This window comes from Monodelphis domestica, chromosome 4 (assembly GCF_027887165.1).
Source record: "Monodelphis domestica isolate mMonDom1 chromosome 4, mMonDom1.pri, whole genome shotgun sequence".
NCBI lineage: Eukaryota > Metazoa > Chordata > Mammalia > Didelphimorphia > Didelphidae > Monodelphis > Monodelphis domestica.
The window spans coordinates 397,792,133-397,811,671 of NC_077230.1; the positions used below are offsets into that span (position 1 = coordinate 397,792,133).

Here is a 19,539-nt window from a genome sequence, read left to right on the forward strand (position 1 = left end):
ATAAAATCTTGTCTAAAAAAAGAAGCAACTCCAGTTTGGGGAGCAGTTAGAAAAGTGAGATCCTTAGCTTGGGCAGAGTTGGGGGGAAGGGTGGTTCAGTTACCTGGGGGACACTTGTTACAGCATCTCTGGATCTTTTCATTATAATATTCTGTCTCTGTATTCCAGCATGTATCTGATTGTGGGGTATAGGGCAGAGATACCTAAAGAAAGAGAAAAAGAATGCTTTAGCACCCATTATACTCTGGCCAGAATCCCAGGCCTTTAAACACACCTCTTTTACTTACTCTTTTTTCCCCAGGGACAGTATGGTTTGTGTTTGACAAGGTGGCATAGAAGATGTAGAGGCTGCCCAAGAATCAGGAAGACCAGAGTTTAAGTCCTTCCCCTGTGTGACTTTAAGAAAGTTTATCTGATCTAGAACACTTTCAGGCCCTATGTGGCATTTGGCAGGAGAACTTAAGGCTCAGGGAAATGAGGCAACTTCCCCAAAGTCACAGGACAATTGTAGAATCAATCAATCCTAGCCTCAGAGGTTCCAAAGCTCCCAAGCACAGAGTTGGTGTGGAGATAAAAATGGGCCCCAGACATTTTCCAAAATAGAGAGGAGGAGCTCTGTTCCAACTCCACAGCAGGCAGGCCCCCTTCTGACAGAAGAAGACCATTTGCCAACATGAGAAAGCCATTAAGGAAAAGAAAATGAGCAGAAAGCCATGAAGACAGACACCTTCGAAAGACTTCAGATCAATGTGCTGATCACAATTAGCTTGACAGATAGATGATGGACTCAGGGTACAGTCTTTGGACATGCTCAGTGAGTGAGCTGATTTCGATTAACTCCATATTTGTTGCAAGAGGTTTTTGGTTTTGTTTTGTTTTTTTAATTTGGGAGATATTAAGGGGAGAAAAGGGCCAGTGATAGTGAGGACAAAAAAATATATAGAAAAGAGGGCGACGAGCATTTTAAAAATGTACCAATGAGATAAGAAGGAAATTCAAAGGGAGAATTAAACAAGCAGGACAGCACTGAAACTAACAGGTTGGATTTATTATATTAATTAAAAAAAGCCAAACTATACAGAACGGATACATCCAATTTCACAGACAATCCTCTTTCTGCTCTTTTTATATGGAAATGTTCATGCTTGTTGGTCTTTGCCAGGTTCCGAATGACCAAAAATAAATAAATAAGAAAGATTATATAGTTATTTATGGGCACCCTCCAAGTACCCTGTACCACGTGAACCTTAAAGAAAGATAAACCAACAAAACCCTCTAGACTTGGCCAATATCAAGAGCACTGGGTTCCTAAAAATAATTTAAATCCTCCTAACCACAAAGCCCAGATCCTAAAGAGGTACACATTGTCATTAACGGTCTCTAAGGACCCAGTTTAGAACCACATTCCCCAAAAGGTGGAATCTAATGCTGCCAACTCCCAAATATACAGGCTTCTGTGAATATAACATTGATAATATATGTGTAGAATACTTATTATATAAAGATAACAGCAGATATGCATTTTTATGAAAATATAAATAGTAGGGGGCAGCCAGGTGGCTCAGTGGATAGAGAGCCAGGCCTGGAGACAAGAGGTCCTGAGTTCAAATTTGACATTAGATAAGTTCTAGCTGTGTGATCATGGGACAATTCGTTTAACTCCAGTTGCCTGGCCCTTACCACTTTTCTGTCTTGGAACTATGATACTAAGTATGCATTTTAAGATGCTAAGCTGGAAGGTAACAGTTTTTTTTTCTTTATCAGCTATGTTTGTGATAAGAGAAAGATCATAGAAAAGATACAGCAACTTGAAGTGGATGGGATAATGATTTAATCTAATTCAGCAGACATTTCTTAATTGCTTATCTTGTTCCAAATACTGAAGACAGAAGAATAAAGAGAGGTCATTGGAAGGTAACAGTTTTAAAAAGAAAGGAAGGGGGAAAGGAGGGAAGGAAGGAAAGAAGGAAGAAAAGAAGGAAGGAAGGAAGGAAGGAAGAAGAAAAAAGAAGGAAGAGAAGGAAGGAAGGAAAAGAAGGAAGAGAAAGAAGGAAGATAGGAAGGAAAAAGGAAGGAAGGAAAGGAAGGAAGAAAGAGAAGGTAGAAAGGAAGAAGAAAAAGAAGGAAGAGAAGGTAGGAAGGAAAGGAAGGAAGAGAAGATGGAAAGAAGGAAGAAGAAAAAAGAAGGAAGAGAAGGAAGGAAGATAGGAAGGAAGAAGGAAGGAAGGAAGGAAGAGAAGGCAGAAAAGAAGAAGAAAAAAGAAGGAAGAAAAGGTAGGAAGGAAAAGAAGGAAAGAAGGAAGAGAAGGAAGGAAGGAAGGAAGGAAGAGAAGTAAGGAAGATAGGAAGGAAAAAGGAATGAAGGAAGGAAGGAAAGGAAGGAAGAAAGAGAAGGTAGAAAGGAAGAAGAAAAAAGAAGGAAGAGAAGGTAGGAAGGAAAAGAAGGAAGAGAAGGTAGGAAGGAAGAGAAGGTAAGAAGGAAAAGGGAAGGAAGGAAGGAAGAGAAGGAAGGAAGAAAGAGAAGGCAGAAAGGAAGAAGAAAAAAGAAGGAAGAGAAGGTAGGAAGGAAAAGGAGGAAGAGAAAGAAGGAAGGAGAGTAGGGGAGGGAGGGAGGGAGGAAGGAAATATTAGGCCTGACGTAAGAAAAACTTTACTAATAACTGCCAAAGTTGAATGAGCTGTATGGGGGGATTGGATTCTGCCCCCATAATTAATCCAGGGTTGGGTGATCACTTGTTGGATCTGATGCAAAGAGGATGCCTATTCAGGTGCAGGTTGGAGTAGATGACTTCAGGAGGGGTCTTCCAGCTCTAAGATGTTACACCTCCAACACCTAGCACAATACCTTGCACAGAGTAGGCACTTAAAATACCTATTGGCTTAAATTGAATTGAATGCCACGGGGCTATCTGCCAGGGAATTGACCTTGGAGATCAGCTAGCTCAAGTATCTTATTTAACTTGAGAGGAAAATGAAGATTTTTAAAGGGAGAAAGGAATTACTCAACATTAGGAAAGTTGGAATTCAAACCCAGGTCCTCTGACTCCAAATGCAGGGCTCATTGCTCTGGGCCACTTTGATATGAGAGAAGAAAAACATATAACAAAAGGATAACAGGTTAGCAATATATCAGATAACAAAAGGACTCAGTGTTAGTGGCATCCTCCTTATCCTCCATTGGAACGGGAGTAGGAACTGTGGTTCTCCAATTAGGAAGAAGGGGTTTAGAAACAATCATTTCTTCACTGTGCTAAATGCTTTGTGAATATTATCTCATTTGATCCTCACAATAACCCTGGGAGATAGTTCCTATTATTACTCCTCTTTTACAGTTGAGGAAATTGAGGCAAGCAGAAGCTAAGTGATTTGTTCAGGGTGGAAAGCTTAGCTTGTGTCTAAGGCTGGATTTGAACTCAGGTCTTCCTGATTTCAGAACCAGGGCTCTATCCACTGCACCAACCAGCTGCCCAGTTAGACTTGGGGCTCCCTAAGGACAAGAACTCTGTCTCCCACATCAGAATGGAAGCTCCATGAGGATAGAAAATGTGACTCCCCATTAGGCAAGGGTTACCTATGTCTCCCCAACTTGATTGATTTGACTGAGGGCTCCTGAAGGGCAAGGACTGTGGGGCTCCCCAGGTGTAGGTATTCTGATCTCATATCAGACTAGGGGTTTCCTGTGACAGAGTATATCTCCCCTATCAGCCTGGGGCTCCCTGGGTACAGAAACCCTTCTTCCCCTTCAGACTGAGTACTGTCTTCCCCATACCACTGAGAGCTTCCTGAGAACCAGGACTGTCTTCCCCATCAGAGGGGGTTCCTTGAAGACAGTGGCTGTGTCTCTCTCATCACACTTGGGGTACTTTGGGTGCAGGGACTCTGCCCTACTCTCAATGAGCCTGGGAGCTCCCCCAGGGCAGGGACCATGTCCCCTTGACCCCCATCCTTAACAAACAGGACCATCTCCTCTAAAGACAGCACCACTGGCTCTGCCCATTTCCAAGAAGCACCAGGTTGGAAGGAGGAGAAATTGAATATTTGCTCTCCCTCCAGATTAGGCAATTAAAGATGTCATCTGGCCTTGTTCTGGCTAGGATGTATTCACAGTAGCTGTGTGTCTGTCTGTCCTTCTGGCTGGCTGTCTCTCTCTAAGATTTATTTATTAATTTTAACTTTAAAAATGTTTTAATTACACATTGAAACAATTTTTTTAAACCCTTACCTTCCGTCTTGCAATCAATACTGTGTATTGGCTCCAAGGCAGAAGAGTGGTAAGGGCTAGGCAATGGGGGTCAAGTGACTTGCCCAGGGTCACACAGTTGGGAAGTGTCTGAGGCCTGATTTGAACCCAGGACCTCCCATCTCTAGGCCTGACTCTCAATCCACTGTGCCACCCAGCTGCCCCCTGAAACAATTTTTGATAATCATTTTCTGATGTTTTGTGATTCAGATTCTCTCCCTCCTTCCTCCCCTTTCCCTACCCAGAGGCTATAAACAGTCTGACATAGGTTATACCAGTGCACAGAAACTCGCTTATTGATTTAGTGCATTACTATCCTCTTATTATTTATTTCCTTGAACCTCTGATGTCAGGAACTGGACTTGCGACAGCCAGCCTTTCCCAGATACGCCCCATCCTCTAGGCCCTCAGTCACCCTAAAGCATCCCAAAGTGACACTTCTATAAAGGCTGAGCTGAGGATTCTTGTCAGAGTTCAAAGGTCCTGATGGAAAAGGGCCAGTGGGCTTACTGGCTGGAGAAAGTCATGTTCCTTTGACTGACTACACCAGAGGCCAGGTTGAGCAAACCTGGATCCTTGCTCCCTTGAGTCACAAGAGTGAGTGGGGGCAGGAAGCCTGAGCAAAACAAGGCCAGCTCATTGCCCCACACCCTCCTCTCATCTCGCTCTTGACTCAGAAAGTAAACCACTTCCCCATCCAGCCTTAGAGTGGCTCTCCCTGGCCCCTTGCCAACAACAATCTGGGAGGAATGGAGTTCTCTGCTTCCCTCAGCAATAAACTTTGCTGGCCTTATTTATGAAATCAAAAGAGAAAAGTCTTTGCAAAGGAATCAGAAGTTAATCAGGCGGAATAGAAAGCCCTGGTTCTGGGGATGTTGGACACAAAGGAGTAGTCCTGACTGACAGCTCTCCTGTCAGGAAGGGGTGGCAGGGGGTCTGAGGGAACAGAGACTGTCAGAGCTGGGAAGGACCTTAGAACAGAGAATGTCAGAGCTGGGAGAGAAATTAGAACAGAGAATGTCAGAGCTGGGAGAGAAATTAGAACAGGGAATGTCAGAGCTGGGAGAGACCTTAGAACAGAGAATGTCAGAGCTGGGAGAGACCTTAGAACAGAGAATGTCAGGGCTGGGAGAGGCCTTAGAACAGAGAATGTCAGAGCTGGGAGAGACCTTAGAACAGGGAATGTCAGAGCTGGGAGAGACCTTAGAACAGAGAATGTCAGAGCTGGGAGAGACCTTAGAACAGAAAGTGTCAGAGCTGGGAGAGAGCTTAGAACAGAAAGTGTCAGAGCTGGGAGAGACCTTAGAACAGAGAATGTCAGAGCTGGAGAGACCTTAGAACAGAAAGTGTCAGAGCTGGGAGAGACCTTAGAACAGAAAGTGTCAGAGCTGGGAGGGACCTTAGAACAGAGAATGTCAAAGCTGGGAGAGACCTTAGAACAGGGAATGTCAGAGCTGGGAGAGACCTTAGAACAGGGAATGTCAGAGCTGGGAGAGACCTTAGAACAGAGAATGTCAGAGCTGGGAGAGACCTTAGAACAGAAAGTGTCAGAGCTGGGAGAGAGCTTAGAACAGAGAATGTCAGAGCTGGGAGAGACCTTAGAACAGAGAATGTCAGAGCTGGGAGAGACCTTAGAACAGAAAGTGTCAGAGCTGGGAGAGAGCTTAGAACAGAGAATATCAGAGCTGGGAGAGGCCTTAGAACAGAAAGTGTCAGAGCTGGGAGAGACCTTAGAACAGAGAGTGTCAGAGCTGGGAGAGAGCTTAGAACAGAGAATGTCAGAGCTGGGAGAGACCTTAGAACAGAGAATGTCAGAGCTGGGAGAGACCTTAGAACAGGGAATGTCAGAGCTGGGAGAGACCTTAGAACAGAAAGTGTCAGAGCTGGGAGGGACCTTAGAACAGAGAATGTCAGAGCTGGGAGAGACCTTAGAACAGGGAATGTCAGAGCTGGGAGAGACCTTAGAACAGGGAATGTCAGAGCTGGGAGAGACCTTAGAACAGGGAATGTCAGAGCTGGGAGAGACCTTAGAACAGAAAGTGTCAGAGCTGGGAGAGACCTTAGAACAGAGAATGTCAGAGCTGGGAGAGACCTTAGAACAGAGAATGTCAGAGCTGGGAGAGACCTTAGAACAGAAAGTGTCAGAGCTGGGAGGGACCTTAGAACAGAGAATGTCAGAGCTGGGAGAGACCTTAGAACAGGGAATGTCAGAGCTGGGAGAGACCTTAGAACAGAGAATGTCAGAGCTGGGAGAGACCTTAGAACAGAAAGTGTCAGAGCTGGGAGAGACCTTAGAACAGGGAATGTCAGAGCTGGGAGAGACCTTAGAACAGGGAATGTCAGAGCTGGGAGAGACCTTAGAACAGAGAATGTCAGAGCTGGGAGAGACCTTAGAACAGAAAGTGTCAGAGCTGGGAGAGAGCTTAGAACAGAGAATGTCAGAGCTGGGAGAGAGCTTAGAACAGAGAATGTCAGAGCTGGGAGAGACCTTAGAACAGAAAGTGTCAGAGCTGGGAGAGACCTTAGAACAGAGAATGTCAGAGCTGGGAGAGACCTTAGAACAGGGAATGTCAGAGCTGGGAGAGACCTTAGAACAGGGAATGTCAGATCTGGGAGAGACCTTAGAACAGAGAATGTCAGAGCTGGGAGAGACCTTAGAACAGAGAATGTCAGAGCTGGGAGAGAGCTTAGAACAGAGAATGTCAGAGCTGGGAGAGACCTTAGAACAGAAAGTGTCAGAGCTGGGAGAGACCTTAGAACACAGAATGTCAGAGCTGGGAGGGATCTTAGAACAGAGAATGCTGGAGCTGGGAGGGACCTTAGAACAGAGAATATCAGAGCTGGGAGAGAGCTTAGAACACAGAATATTAGAAGTGGAAGGGCCCTTAGAACACAGGATAGCAGGACCTATGATTCCAGATTTATCTTTAAAACAGAAGTTCAGAAGTATCTGATACCCTTATATTGACTGCTCATCCTCTACCCAGACTCCTCTCCTCAATAGTATCTAAGCTCCCTTCTTCAATTTCACCTGGCTCTTCCTAGGTTCTATACCCTAAAGTCTCTTCTCTCTATTTTCCTACCCCCAAAATTTTACCTCTTTTGACGACTTAGTGAAGAATCCTTTTCAGGAAACATCTTTTAAAGTATTTTACCCAGGAGATAATTCCTCCCCGCTTAAAAACAACAACAACAAACAAAGACAAAAACCCTCACCTTCCATCTTAGAATCAATACTGAGTTTTGGTTCCAAGGCAGAAGAGTGGTAAGGGCTAGACAATGGGGGTCAAGTGACTTGCCCAGGGTCACACAGCTAGGAAGTGTCTGAGACCAGATCAGAACCCAGGACCTCCTGTCTCTAGGCCTGGCTCTCAGTCAGATATGGGCTGAAGTGTCTCACTAAACCCTGCCAAGTAGCTGCAAACATTCAAAAGAACATGAAAACAATAACTAGTTGTTCGGGATGGGACCACTTTTCAGATAAGATATATGGGTTGCTTAGATTTACAATTCTGAGGAAACTCCTCACATCAATCTTTAGACAAAACCCAAGTCCTTGGTTAGGAGGGTTCAGATTCCTAGGCACACCGGACTAGGTCCAAACAATGCTCAATTTCCATAATCACTGCCTTCCTTAGAGCTTGCTGAGAAAGAGCAAAAATATGACTGAAAGTTGCCCTGGGGTGTTTACAATATCACTAGCATCCCATTTACACTGTGTTTGGCCCCCCTCCCTCCCAATGGGCAAGCAGAATGAATCATTCTGCCAACCAGACAGAGTGGATCATGGGAAAGTGACATTGGTTCCTTGGGAACAAAAAGGGCAACAACCACCCAAATAAACAGCCCTTTTAAAAGTAACTAGTCAAGATAAAAAGCATTCCTGAAAATGCCTACACACCTCAGCTCCCTCCCTTCCTTCCTTGCTTTCTCCTTTTACTAGCTACTTTTATCTCACTACACAGCTAGCCAACTATCTATAGCCACTCTCTTGCTCTATTCTCCTATAATAAATTCTCAGTGGAGTCAGTCTGAGCCACCAGTTCTTTGGATGTGATCCTAATTTGCCGTGCCCACATCTCCACTGAGCTACCAAATGCCCCCAAGAGAATTGCTTTTAGCCCAAGGAGTAAGTAGAGGGAAGATTGGCTCCTTAGCAGGCCATTGGTGCTTTGGATCAGGAGTCCTTTTGCCCTTGATTGCCCTCCATTTATACCACCAAGGCAGCCATAGACTTGGCCTGGATCCCCTTCTCCCAGCCTCCATTTCCCCATTTGTGCATTGAGTTCTCCTCTTCTGAGGAAGGAAGTATATGGTGTTTCAGGAACTCAATATTTCCTTCTCATAGAAAAAGCCTTCTGGCTCTCTGAACCAGGGCACTGTTGGACTCTGATGAAGGATGCCTCAAAAATTCTTCAGAAATGAATCAAGTTGGGTGGCTCAGTGGATTGAGAGCTAGTCCTAGAGATGGGAGGTCCTGGGTTCAAATCTGGTCTCAAACACCTCCTTCCTAGTTATATGACCCTGGGCAAGTTACTTAACCCCAACTGGCTAACCCTTACTACTCTACAGCCTTGGAATCTATACTTGGTATTGATTCTAAGATAGAAGATAAGGGTGTTTTTTTTATCACAAACCTGGATTTGGTGCAGGTTTTGAACCCAAAACTAGTACCTTATCCACTATGCTATGTTGCCCTTTCAGGGAAATGGGATTGGACTTGATTTTATTTTGTACATGATCCCACTGAAATGACAAAAGACACAGTAAGAGCCCTTTTAAGTTCTGACATAAAATCCTTCCTAACTGACATTCTATAGTCTACGATTCTAAGATATGCCCTATTTCTTAAGGGACAAATAAAGTATACTGACATTTAGTCTCTACAGACAAAAACCACTGATGGCATTATTCACCAGTCTGCCTGTCTAGACCTTATTGCTATGAGTGTTAAACACCAATCCCATCTTGAAGCTTTAGAGAATGAGGTTGGGGGGTGGCAGCGTGGAATAAGTTAGGTCAAAGAGTAACCCAAACGTCAAAGACTTCAAGAGAAGTAGGACATGAACAGGGGCAAAGGAAAAGAGATGAACATTGGAAATTTTCCCATCATACCCACCTCCAGTGTCTCTAGCTCAGTGGCAAAAAACACGATCAAAAAGTATTTACTATCTCCAGAATACTATTGTGCTCAAAGGAATAATGAACTGGAGGGATTCCATGTGAACTGGAACGACTTCCAAGAAGTGATGCATAGTGAAAGGAGCAGAATCAGGAGAACATTGTACACAGAGACCAATACACTGTGGCACAATCAAATGTAATGGACTTCTCTACTAGCAGCAATGCAATGATCCTGGACATTTCTGAGGGACTCATGAGAAAGATGCTGTCCACATCCAGAGAAAGAACTGTGGACGTAGAAACACAGAAGAAAAACAACTGCTTGATCACATAGGTTGTTGGGGATATGATTGGGGATGTAGACTCTAAATGATCCCCCTAGTGCAAATATCAATGATATGGAAATAGGTCTTGATCAATGACACACATAAAACCCGGTGGAATTGTGCATCAGCTATGGGAGGGGACGGAGGAGGGGAGGGAAAGAACATGAATCATGTAACCATGGAAAAATATTCTAAATTAAATAAATAAATAAATAAATTTGAAAGAAAGTACTTGCCATCTCCAACTGGGGCAGGCTAACCATCTTCTGAGGCTTCAGTCTCCTCATCTATAATTCCAAGGGGTTGGGCCAAATGTTAAAAGGTCCTTTTGGATTATTAATATGACTTCCCTAGTTTAGCTTGTGTTAGATTTATTTATATCCTTGTTCTGACCACCAAGTAGGATGGAAATTCCTTGTGAGTAAAGACTCTTTGGTTCTTGCCTTTCTATGTCCGACACTGTTCAAAAGCTGGATCTTAATAGGTATTTGTTGAATTGAAGGGAACAGTTCTAAGGTCTCTCCCAACTTTGATGTTCTGTTTTCTAAGGCCCCTTCCAGTTTTGACATTCTGTGTTGTATGGCCCTTCTAAGCTCTGCCATTTTGTGCTCTAAAGTCACTATCAGCTCTGACATTCTATGTTCTAAGGGCCCCCCAAGTTCTGACATTCTGTGTTCTAAGGACTCTCTTAGCTATGATGTTTTATGTTTTAACATTCCTCCAGCTCTGACATTCTGGGTTCTAAGTTCTCTCTCAGCTCTGACATTCTCTGTTCTAAGGTTCTTCCCAGCTCTGACACCCTCTGTTCTAAGGTTCCTCCTAGCTCTGACATTCTCTGTCCTAAGCTTCCTCCCAGCTCTGACCTTCTCTGTTCTAAGGTCTCTCCAAGCTCTGACATCCTCTGTTCTAAGGTCTTTCCTAGCTCTGACATTATTTGTTCTAAGGTCTCTCCAAGCTCTGACATTCTGTGTTCTAAGGACCCTCCCAGATCTGACATTCTTTGTTCTAAGGTCTCTCCCAGCTCTGACAGTCTCTGTTCTAAGCTCTTTCCCAGCTCTGACATTCTCTGTTCTAAGGTTCCTCCTAGCTCTGACATTCTTTGTCCTAAGATTCCTCCCAGCTCTGACATTCTCTGTTCTAAGTTCTCTCCCAGCTCTGACATTCTCTGTTCTAAGGTTCCTCCCAGCTCTGACATTCTTTGTTCTAAGGTCTCTTCCAGTTCTGATATTCTCTGTTCTAAGGTCTCTCCCTAGCTCTGACAGTCTCTGTTCTAAGCTCTCTCCCAGCTCTGACATCCTCTGTTCTAAGGTTCCTCCTAGCTCTGACATTCTCTGTCCTAAGGTTCCTCCCAGCTCTGACATTCTCTGTTCTAAGATTCCTCCTAGTTCTGACATTCTTCTTCTAAAGCCACTTCCGTCTCTAGCTTCATATGAGTGTGAGATGGTACATGTATATATTATATAGATTGTCCCCAAAGTCCTAGTGCAATTCTAAGCTATTAATGTATAAACTTTTCTGTAAGCTCACACACAGTATAATAATTACTCTTTCAAAGAATTCATGCTTCTTCACAAGTGTGATTCCAGAATGGTTCCAGAGTTCAATGGAGAAGTACAAATATTGAACTTAGTGAGAGTCCAGGGCAGAGACCTTAGGAAGCCAAGGGTGAATCCTACAGCAAAGGGCTATGGGTATAGGGCTGAGGGACAGGAAGGTCAAGTGGTGGCCATGAAAATGAAGGTCCTATCTAACCATCACTCATACTAGAGGAAGATGGCCTCCAGTCTTCTTGGACCATGATCCCTATCACGGCAACAATAACAATTGCTCTTTTGTTGTTGCTGTTCAGTTATTTCAGCTGTGTCTGACTCTCTGTGACTCCTTTTGAGGTTTTCCTGACAGTGATACTGGAGTGGTTTGCCATTTTCTTCTCCAGCTCATTTTACAGATGAGGAAACCGAGGCAAACAAGGTGAAGTGAATTACCAAGAGTCACATGGCAACTAAGTGTCCATGACCAGATTTGAATTCAGGAAGATTCATCTTCCTGACACCAGGTTTGGCTCTCTATCCATAATGCCACCTAGCTGCCCAACTGCTATTTGTCTGGAACTTTAAGAAACAATATGGCCCAAGGCAGTTAGGTAGCTCAGTGGATAGAGAGCCAGGCATGGAGTTATGAGGTCCTGGGTTCAAATATGGCCTCAGATACTTTCCAGTTGTCTAACTCTGGCCAAATCACTTAACCTTGGTTCTTAGGTGTCACGAAGTCCTTTTGTCTCTTCACTGCATTTGTCTTCTTAGGGACAACAAAGAAGATGACAGAGAGCTTCCTTCCAAACCATCGCTGGGAGTTTCAACTGCCTTGCAGTGGAGGGTGACGTAGCTTCAGCTCGAAATCTCTTTGTCTGAATAACCTCACATTATCATGGCAGCTCATCAGAAGGTCAAAGGATTTAGCTTTGAAGGGATCATAAAATAAGTCTGGGGAGTCAATCCCTCCCCCGCTTTTCAATTTCCCACTCTATAAGCTTGTCTACCCCCTTTGACACTAATGATACGATGGAGAGAACACTGAATTTGAAGTCAAAAGAAATTGGATTTTTATTCCAGTTCGGTCAATAGCTGTATGACCTTGAACAAGTCATTTAACATCTCCAAATGTTAGTTTCTCCATATTTAAAATAAGGGGGTTGGACCAGATGTTCTCCAGGATCCCTTCGAGCTCTAATTCTATGATTCTATAACCTCATGTTTCAGCATCAACATATTTTCTTTGTTATCAACAACACAAGAATATGGGAAATTGCCCAACTCGGAGCCATCTGGTCTACCTGACTCTTCCCTTCCTGTTGAATCTTTACTTCTCCTATTTATAAATAGGCTAGTGGGAAAGTGGAGGAAGGAGATGAGAGGCAGGGCTGGCCTTCTGAAAAAGCTGACTTAGCATGCTTTGGCTCTTCAGTCCAAAATCATCATCCCTACTGCCTCTTATTCTATTACATTTTTATTCCTTTCAGTACTGAAGACCATTCTGTCTTCAAGGGTAAATGTTTCTATAAGTTGTCCATCGAGTTATTGGATATAGGGGGAATAAGCATTTAAATGACACCTACTATGTGACAGGCATTGTGCTAAGAGATTTTTAAAATATACAAATATTATCTGATTTGATCCTCAGACCAACCCTGGGAAATAGGTGCTATTTTAATGTCTATTTTACAGATGAGGAAACAGAGGCAAAGATAGTTGAGTGACTTGTCCAGGGTCACACATCTAGTGCGAATATGAGGTCAAATTTGAACTCAGGTCCTTCTGAGCTAGAGAGGGAAATAACAAAAACCACTCTAGTATCTTTGTCAAGAAAACCCCAAATGGGGTAGATTACCATATTACAAACATGAATAACATGGAAATAAATTTTTAGTGATAATACATGTAAAACCCAATGGAATTCCTTGTCAGCTCTGGGAGGGGGAAAGGAAGAGGGAAGGGAAAAGAACATGAATCATATAACCTTGGAAAACTCATGTGTAGATTTGTTACTAGAATAAAATAAAATTAAAATAAATTCTAAGATATAAAGTAAGGGTTTAAAAAATTAAAAGAAAAAAGAAAAGAAAACCCCAAATGAAAAACTTATTTAATAGCTTATTGTTATAAGCTATTACTTTGTGAATTCTTTTTTTTTTAATTTAAACCCTTACCTTCCATCTTGAAATCAATAATTGATTGAAAAAAAATTGAAATAAAAAAAATTGAAATCAATACTGTGTATTGGTTCCACGGCAGAAGAGTGCTAAGGTCTAGGCAATGGGGGTCAAGTGACTTGCCCAGGGTCACACAGCTGGGAAGTGTCTGAGGCCAGATTTGAAACTAGGACCTTCATTCTCTAGGCCTGGCTTTCAATCCACTGAGCCCCCCAGCTGCCCCCGTGAATTCTTTTTTTTAACCCTTCCCCTCTGCCTTGGAAGTAATCCTGTGTAGAGTTTACAATTATACAAGGAGTATATGACTTGCTTAAGGTCACACAAGTAGTATTTATCAAAGGAAGGATTTAAACTCGAGTCTTCTGACTCCCAAACTAATATTCTTTCTGCTTCCTCCCTTATTGAACATAGTAGGACCAAGTGAGTGTCTGAGGCCCAGATAGATGGTTCCAGATGGTGCTGTGTATTTTAGCATCTAGGTGGGTGTTTCAGCAGGTACCCACTTGGTTTAGTGGCTCAAGACCCCCCAATGTGCAGAATCAGATATTGGAGGGGGGGGAGAGAAGGGAGGAAAATCTTCTCCCTGATTGGAGAACTGTGAATTTCCTCCTGTCTATCAAACCCTGCAGAGACTGGAAAACATTATTAGGCAATGGAAAAGCCACATCATTTGCACACAAGACCTGCCTGCACCTTTAAGGTTGGGACCTATAACCTCTCCGGTTCATAATATTTTTAGCTAGACCTCCAGGAAGTTCAACACGGGGCTGACTGTTGTGGGGCCTCTGGCTCTGAAATGTTTTCGTTCTACCTTCTCCCGGTGTGGAGAAGGACCGTCCATGAGCTGGAGATTGAAAAAGACAGATGAAATCAATTTCTAAGGCTAGACGGCATCCTCCTCGATCGCCTTGGATGTCAGGCTGGCCTCGATCTTCAGAGACAGCATCCAGGCTGACAGTTATAGGATGGGAGGGCCAACAAACACCCAGCCACATCTGTGGGGAGGAAGGTGTTGGCAACAGCTCGGATCGTCCCGAAGGTGCTGGTTCCTCTGTCATTTGGGGATCCGAGTCCACTTCGCAGGAAGGAAAGAAATGAATCGGGTCCAGAACAAGAATTGGGAAGGAGATGGGTCTGACAAGCAAGTGCGAAGATCTCTATCAGACAGAGAAGGGTTCTACGAGAGCCCGGGGTCATCGCTGTCATCACTCGCCCTTAGGATGTCAAACCTGGTGACCTCTCCCAGCAGTGCTGCACTTACTGTCTCAGCTTTGGAAAGATCCTCACCCGAAAGCAATTCAAGTCAATTTGACAAACGTGGCTTCTTCTACAACGTGACTGATATGGAAATACGTTTTACACATGTATAACCCAGATCAAACTGCTTGCTGTCTCAGGAAAGGGGACGGGAGAGAATTTGGAACACAAAATTTTGGAAAACTGTTTTAGGGGGCAGCTGCGTAGCTTGGTGGATGGAGAAGCAGGTCTAGAGATGGGAGATCCTAGATGCAAATCTGGCCTCAGACACTTCTTAGCTGTGTGACCCTGGGCAAGTCACTTAACCCCATTGCCTAGTCCTTACTGCTTTTCTGCCTTGGATTGGAAAAATTTAATTTAATTAATTAATTTAGAATATTTTCCCACGGTTATATGATTCATGTTCTTTCCCTCCTTCCCTCTTCCCTAGCCAGCACGCAATTCCACTGGGTATTACATGTATTATTGATCTAGACCTTGCTCTTCTGCCTTGGAACCAACACCCAATATTGATTCCAAGAGAGAAGGTAAAGGTTTTAGAAAAAAATAATAGCGAGTGCTCTCCCTCCCCGGCTGCCTGGTGTGTTTGGACTGAATTGATTCTCAAATGGAAGGAAAGGGTTAAAAAAAAAGAAAAGAAAATTGTTTTAAGTTGCCTTTACATGTAATTGGGGGGGGGCATTGAAATTTTAAAAAATTACTAAAAACTTCATGCCAGAAACTAAGGGATTAAAACAAAAACTAAATTAAAACAATAAACTCTTTCCTCAAGACACTTACCTTCTATTAAAGGAAAACAACAGGTATGCAGAAAAGTAAATATAAAGCCTGGGAGAAGGTATCATGGTAATGTGGACGGTTGGCTCTTGGAGGCACAAAATGTGGGGTTTGAATCCTGCCTCTGATGCTAATTATCTATATGTACTTGGGTAAGTCACTTAGCTTCCCTTGGCCTCAGCTTCCTTACTTTCATAAAGGAAGAGATTGGATTAGAAAGCCTCTGAGATTTCTTCCAGATCTAAAGTTAGGCTCCTAAAACAAAATCACTCAAGACAAGAGCAATCAGAACATGCTGCTAGGAGGAGGTGGCACTTGAGACATAAAGGAAATCATATCATCATGGAAAGAGGCTCTGTACTTGGAGTGAGAAAGATCCGAGTTTGAATCCTGCCTCAGACTAGCTGGGTAACCCCAAGCAAGCCATTTAACTTCCCTGAGACTCAGTTTCCTCATTTGTAAAATGAGGGGTTGGACTTAATGGCCTCTGAGGTCCTAACTAGCTCCAAAGCTATGGCCTTATAATAATAATTACAAATCCTTTTTCTCTAGAGTACTCAGTTCTACAAAATGCTTTCTTCACAATGATCTTGAATGACAGATATTGCAAGAAACTTGCCTATTTCTATTTTAGAGAGGAGGAAAATGAGTCAGAGTGGGTGTAACCAGCCCACTCTTGTCAAGTGAGCTAGTTTCAGAATATGATATATGGTTTTTTTTTTTAACCCTTACCTTCTGTCTTAGAATCAATTCTGGGTACTGGTTCTAAGGCAGAAGAGTGGTAAGGGCTAGGCAATGGGGGTTAAGTGACTTGCCCAGGGTCACACAGCTGGGAAATGTCTGAGGCCAGATTTGAACCCAGGACCTCCCATCTCTGGGTCTGACTCTCAATCCACTGAGCTACCCAGTTGCCCCCCTGAGATATCTTTAATGGCAGCAGCAGGTTCCAGAATATTACACTGAAACTTTTTCCATTATACCCTTCAGGTTTCCCAAGCCTTTTGTCAGAGAGGAAATCTGTTGCATGAGGAATTGGAGAAATAATAAAAGTAATTGTAAAATGTTCAGTCCTTGAAGAGTCTGTAGTTTGGTAGGTATGGAGCATTCTCCCCCTGGCACTGATTACAACCCTTCCTGATGTAGATGGTCTTGGAGAGTTGCTGTGAGATCTAGGTAGAGATTCTTCTTCTTTTTTTTTCCACTTAATGCAGCGGTTCTCAACCTGTGGGTCGAGGCCCTGGCAGGGGTCGAATGACCAAAACACAGGGATCGCCTAAAGCCATTGGAAAATATATGTTTCCGATGGCTTTAGCCACTGAGAAATCGCGCCACTTTACAGCAAGATCTCGGAAAGAATGGGGACCCTGCTGCCCGCTCATTGTACTAATATTAGTTACCTATCAGCAGCCCTCCCCCTATGAGGGGCAATGGATTTACCCTGTTGCCTGGAGACCAGACTCAAACAGAGACCCAGAGAGAGCACTAGGCACTGGCTCCGGAGGGGTTAAGAACGAGTCCTGGAGAGGATAACTCCTGGAGCGGATAATGGAGCCAAGTAACCTCAGCAAAGTGAAGCCTCAGCTCGAGCTGAAGGGAGACGACAGGAAGAAGTCAGTGTCTGCAGACCCCCTCTCCAGGCAGGACTTACTTCCAGCCCCAGTGCTCAGGCTGCCTCCTGCTGGATTAATATTTCTCAACATATAATTAAATATTGTTTTTGTGATTAATCACTATGTTTAAATTATGTTTGATTTGTAGCAATGAGAATACCTAATGCATATCAGGTATTTACATTCCGAATCATAACTGTAGCAAAATTACAGTTTTGAAGTGGCCACTAAAATAATTTTTTGGTTTGGGGTCACCGCAACATGAGGAACTGTATTGCGGGGTCACGGCATTAGAAAGGTTGAGAACCACTGCCCAATGGCCAACATGGTGAAGAGTTTCTCGGAACTTTTCAAAGGCTGGTCTTTAGACAGTGACTGACTTTCTATCCCCAAAGCCTCTGAGTTTGGTGGGACCATCCAGAGAGGAAGAAGCTTCGATGACCCTAGGGAACCTCCATGCTATGTGAAGACGTGAGAAAGAGACTTCAGAGGAGGAATAAGAGTAGCTATTGAGCGTTTCTGTCGTGCTGAGTGGAGGAAGCTCTTGTTTTGATGATGTGAGGACCTGCACTCCATTACTGATTCCATCACTGGCTGTTTGCATGACCTTGGGTAAATCACTTAATATCTCCTTAAGAAATGACTTGAAGGGCTTGGCTTCAGAGAAACCTAGGAAGTCTTGTATGAACTGGTGCACAGTGACATAAGTAAAATGCTTTCCGTGATGACAGTTATAAAAACAAAAAACTTTTGAAAAAAGCTCTGAGCAATCCAATAATGAACCATGAATCCAGAGACTGCTCTCCACCTCCAGACAGAGAAGTGGGGGGCTTTCTGTGCAGAATGAGACTTTTTTGTTGTTTTGGATATAGTGGTGACACCTGAACTGAGCTTTGAAGGATGGGTTGGACTTCAACAAAGATGAGGGGAAAATGAGCCCAGATGAAGACTTACATTTGATTAAAAAGCAAGCTCCTTGAGGGCAGGACCTGCTTTGTTTTGTTTTATTTTATTTTTATCTCTAGAACCTGAGCCTGGCATATAAGATGTCTAAAGACTGCTTGTTGTTGGGGCAACTAGGTGGCTCAGTGGTTTGAGAGCCAGGCATAGAGATGGAAGGTCCTGAGTTCAAATCTGCTATATGACCTTGGGCAAGTCACTTAACCCTTGTTGTCTAATCCTTACCATTCTTCTGCCTAAAAACCAACACACAGTATTTATCCCAAGACAGAAGGTAAGGGTGTTTGTGTTTTAAAAGAGAATAAATAGGGGGAAGCTGAGTGGTTCAGTGGATTGAGAGCCAGGCCCAGAGACAGGAGGTTATGGGTTCAGATCCAGCCTCAGATACTTCCTAGCTGTGTGACCCTGGACAAGTCACTTGACCCCCATTGCCTAGCCCTTACCACTCTTCTGCCTTGGAGCCAATACACAGTATTGATTCTAATATGGAAGATAAGGGAGAGAGAGAGAGAGAGAGAGAGAGAGAGAGAGAGAGAGAGAGAGAGAGAGAGAGAGAGAGAGAGAGAGAGAGAGAGAGAGAGAGAAGAGAGAGAGAGAGAGAGAGAGAGAGAGAGAGAGAGAGAGAATTAATACTAAGAAAGAAGGTAAGTGTTTAAAAGCAAACAAGAAAAATAAGCACTGACAATCATATGGTGTTTTAAGGTCTGCAAATCACTTTACAAATACCACTTCAATCCCAGGAGGTAGATGCTGTTATACAGATTTTACTGGTGAGGAAACTGAGGCTGAGAGAAGTTAGGTAGTTTAAGTGTCTGAGGCAGAACTTGAATTCAGGTCTTTCTGATTTCACCAAATGTCTGTGAGTCCACCTTAATAAGTACTAAACACACAAATATGGTGAATTAGAAAGAGAGGAACCAGACATGTCTCCCCAGGCTGTGGGCTACTTCCCCAGGTCCAATTAAGGTAAACAAGTCCTTTGCTTCCTCCTTCAGAAGTAACACACAACCCACAGCCCATTAAATCACAGTGATGTCACTGCCCTTTAAGACATCAGCATCCCAGCTGCTATGGAAAAAGACTGTGGTCCAGGTGGGCCGTCTGCTAGCTCTTCAGAAGGGGAAAAATAGTTCTGCCTTCATTGCCCCCACCTCTCCACCTGAAGAGGAGATGAGAAAGAAATAGGAAGGAGAAACCTTACAAAAACATGAGTCGTTCTATTCACCAGAGATGAGGGACTTTGAGAAAAACAATCCATCATTCACATGACTTCCTTGAATAGGGGAAACTCGGCTGGAACAGGAGGCTGAGGCTTCTGGGCATTGGGGGACCTAAAGAGGACTCCTTCTTAAAACAAGGAAAGAGGAGTAGAAACACAGAAGAAAAACAAATGCTCGATCACATGATTCAATGGGGACCTGATTGGGGATGTAGACTCTAAACGATCACCCTGGTGCAAATATCAATAATATAGAAATAGTTCTTGATCAATGACACATGTAAATCCCAGTGGAATTGCGTGTCAGCTATGGGAGA

At 43.5% G+C, this 19,539-nt stretch overlaps 1 protein-coding gene across 1 annotated transcript in view; it reads right to left on the minus strand.

The window, feature by feature from the left end:
* Positions 1 to 19,539, minus strand: part of TNFRSF1B (TNF receptor superfamily member 1B) — a 65,765-nt gene that overhangs the window by 28,527 nt on the left and 17,699 nt on the right. Inside the window, exon 2 of the mRNA XM_056795759.1 lies at positions 104 to 203. Coding sequence (XP_056651737.1) covers positions 104 to 203 — 100 coding nt within the window. The remainder of the gene's footprint in view (positions 1 to 103; positions 204 to 19,539) is intronic.